This window comes from Sphaeroforma arctica (genome assembly GCF_001186125.1).
Source record: "Sphaeroforma arctica JP610 unplaced genomic scaffold supercont1.5916, whole genome shotgun sequence".
Taxonomy (NCBI): Eukaryota; class Ichthyosporea; order Ichthyophonida; genus Sphaeroforma; species Sphaeroforma arctica.
This window is the reverse complement of record NW_014034642.1, coordinates 1-1,806: the sequence shown is the minus strand read 5'-3', so window position 1 is coordinate 1,806 and position 1,806 is coordinate 1. Positions and strand designations below refer to the sequence as shown.

Here is a 1,806-nt window from a genome sequence, read left to right as displayed (position 1 = left end):
GGAAGTGCATTTATGTACACCAATACATGACACACAAAGCCAACAAATCGATACAACTGTCTAACATACATCACATACATACCATCTCGATATTGACGTTTCCAACAAACATTCGGTTGCGCGCAAAAGTCGGGGGCGCCGGAGATATGGCTATGAGTTGGGCCACATGCTCAACCGTGTCATCGCTGAATTGGCTGTGGGTGGCTGAGCTCTTCGCCTAGGGCATAGATGTGCAGTGGTCAAGATATCAACGGCACGGCGGGGTATAACGACTGGGGACTGTTTGATAATCTAATAACACGAAGCTTGAGTGCGAGCCTGGATCTACGTGCAGGCGTTAAGTTCACCCACCCTTTCCACATGCCGCTCCCTGCCACCAACTCATAACCCCATACTAGCGTCCGTGCTCGTACCCACTCGCAAAGTTGTACCACATGGACAATCATACCAAAAAAATAAGTCCACGGCACAACTCAGTCTCAATTAGTACCGTACAATACAGTATATGCACTACTTCTACTACAGTCTACCACAACTCCTCCCATCACCCCCACTCACCTTGTCCGCGTGCTTCTCCCGGCCACCGGTCCGTGCGCGTTTCCCTGTGTATGCGGCCTTCTCCTCTTGACGCATGGCTTGTTCACACAGGTGGTTGTGTATATATCGCACGTGGGCGTCGTACACATAGCTCTTGATGTGCAAGGTGTGGTTGAGCATGGCCCGTTCCATGGCAAACTGCTGGTAACACCGTACACGAGTGTCACTCTGCGGCCGGTGACTGCCTGCGCACAAGCGATGAATGGCTGTGTGCAGGGAGTATCGTAGAGAGTACATTACTACTTATAAGGTGATACAATACAAGCATATAATAATACGTTATGGTTGGCAGAGTCGAGTGGTTTGGTCGAGATCAAGACTGAGTGTGGCCCTGATTCTAGTAGGTCAGAATGATTGTAGCAGAATTGAGGTTGACTGGTAACACCTCCCCGCAACTCTCTGAGCGGTCGCCGATGGTGAGCGCACATATCAAAGACGGCTGTGTACGCACAGTACAATAAGGCTGCTAGTATAGCGCGGCGTGGTTAACAGGGCTCAGGCTTATGGTACAGTACAGGTCAAACAGACTGAGTGTAGTGAAATTGTAGTCCATAGTACATCATGCCCGTAGACCTATTCCACGTTATATTAAGCTATTTACAAACACTTCATGCAGTATGTACACAACTCCCAGCGGTGCAAAACGTAAAACCCTGAAACTCGCCAAAGACATACTTCTGGTAGCAGAGATAAAAATCGGCAGAAGTGAGTTTGGGCGAATTGGGGCAAATCAAATTCTAAATTATTTGCGTTTTAAAAATGACATATTAAATGCAACACAAACTATCAATTGGGAAATACCCTGAAAAGCATACCACACCAAGAGCTGACAGTATACAATACACCACAATACATATCATATATAAATATTAAAATTGTACCTATAATGCGTATATTACAATATAACAATACTATAACTACTGATTTAGACAAAGGTCTTATACCTGGAGACGCATCTGGGAGCAGAGCCAAAGGAATGACATCTCTGGCATCCGCCAGGCTCAACCACATGCAGTAAACATCCACAGACACCCAGTCATTCTGCAAAGAATAGGTGTTGAATGTTGAGAGATATCCATATATAAAAATGAAACTATATAAGTGTATGAATATATACATACATACATACATTTAAATATACATATACATATACATATACATATACATATACATATACATATACATATACATATACATATACATGTATAC

At 44.2% G+C, this 1,806-nt stretch overlaps 1 protein-coding gene across 1 annotated transcript; it reads right to left on the bottom strand.

The window, feature by feature from the left end:
* Positions 1-75: 75 nt before the first annotated feature.
* On the bottom strand, positions 76-1,621 carry SARC_15309 (hypothetical protein; the record flags this gene model as incomplete). Its single annotated transcript, XM_014290566.1, has 3 exons — positions 1,542-1,621; positions 559-803; positions 76-217 (listed from the first exon to the last, which is right to left on the bottom strand). Coding segments are annotated over exons 1-3 (454 nt in total), but the record flags the coding sequence as incomplete, so codon positions are not given.
* Between the last annotated feature and the right edge of the window lie 185 nt (positions 1,622-1,806).